This window comes from Sinocyclocheilus grahami, unplaced genomic scaffold (genome assembly GCF_001515645.1).
Source record: "Sinocyclocheilus grahami isolate Dianchi unplaced genomic scaffold, SAMN03320097.WGS_v1.1 scaffold2383.1, whole genome shotgun sequence".
Classification (NCBI taxonomy): Eukaryota; Metazoa; Chordata; class Actinopteri; order Cypriniformes; family Cyprinidae; genus Sinocyclocheilus; species Sinocyclocheilus grahami.
The window spans coordinates 18,724-19,880 of record NW_015507562.1 but is presented as its reverse complement, the minus strand read 5'-3'; the positions used below and the strand labels follow the sequence as shown (position 1 = coordinate 19,880).

The 1,157-nt window shown below is 49.8% G+C and overlaps 1 protein-coding gene across 2 annotated transcripts in view; it reads right to left on the bottom strand.

Annotated features, from left to right (window-relative positions):
- Positions 1–906, bottom strand: part of LOC107574909 (vimentin) — a 2,234-nt gene extending 1,328 nt beyond the window's left edge. Inside the window, exon 1 of one of the 2 annotated variants that reach the window (XM_016261332.1) lies at positions 116–906. In XM_016261332.1, the coding sequence (XP_016116818.1) occupies positions 116–875 (760 nt within the window). In that variant the 5' untranslated portion in view covers positions 876–906. The remainder of the gene's footprint in view (positions 1–115) is intronic. The other variant, XM_016261333.1, reaches the window with a different exon arrangement.
- Between the last annotated feature and the right edge of the window lie 251 nt (positions 907–1,157).

Sequence of the window (1,157 nt, the reverse complement as noted above, 5' to 3'; positions counted from 1 at the left end):
GTGTTGGGGTGCCTCCAGGACCAGTGTTGGGAACCACTGACTTAGTGTATGATGCCCAATTGTTTTCAGAAAATCATGTAGTGTATTCCAGCCAACTGATCAGCTACTGATTTACCTGCTGCTCCAGACAAACCTTCGGCGATGGAGATCCCGAGCCGCTTCTCCTCTCCTTCCAGCAGCTTCCTGTAGGTGGCGATCTCAGCGTCCAGCTTCAGCTTGATGTGGAGCAGCTGCTGGTACTCGGCCAAGTATTTTCCCATCTCCACCTTGGTCTCGCACAGCTGGCTCTCTAGCTGGGCGATGATGTCCTCCAGACCGGCCGTCTTGTCCAGGTGTGCCTCCTCCATGTCCTCCAGCTGCTGCTCCAGCGCCGCGTTCCTCGCCCTCAGCCCGTCGATCTGGTTCTGCAGGTCCGTCACCTGGTTGTGGAAGCTGGTGATCTCCTCCTTCATGCCCTTCATCTGGTCCTCGTGTTTACCGGCCTGCTCCTTCAGAGTGTCGAATTTGCCCTTGTACCATTTCTCGGCCTCCTGGACGTTGCGAGCGGCCACCGCCTCGATCTCAGCGCGCATGCTGCGCAGGTAAGCGGCCAGATCCGGTCTGTCGGAGTCGAGCTCCACCGTCACCTTAGACTCCTCGATCTGCTTCAGGAGGTCGGCGACTTCCTCGTCGTGGAGCTTCTTCAGGAACTCGATCTCGGCCACCAGCTGCTCGATGCGCTTCTCCAGGTCGGCCTTCTGTAGCGTCGCGTTGTCGACGTCTTGACGGAACTCGCGGAGAATCATTTCAGCCTCCTCTGTGGAGTCAAGAATGAGTTCACGTAAAAATGGTGTCGATATAATATTACGTAAAGAGAATGCATTTGATTTAGTCATGCAGTAGACTCTTTAAAAATCTTCTTTATTGGCATTGACCCTCTTGTAAATGAGATTTAAAATCTCAAGAGTTTCATTTCTTGGTTAAATAAAGGTTTAAATTAAAAAAATATATATATATAAATTTATGGTTTCATGAAGAACCTTTAACTTCCTTGGAACCTGGAATGCCAACAGAGAACCTTAAATGGTCTTTCAAGAACTGTTCACTGAATGATTCTTTGAGGAACAAAAAATGGTGCAGAGTTTATACAGTTGAAGCCAACTTTGGTCACACTTTCT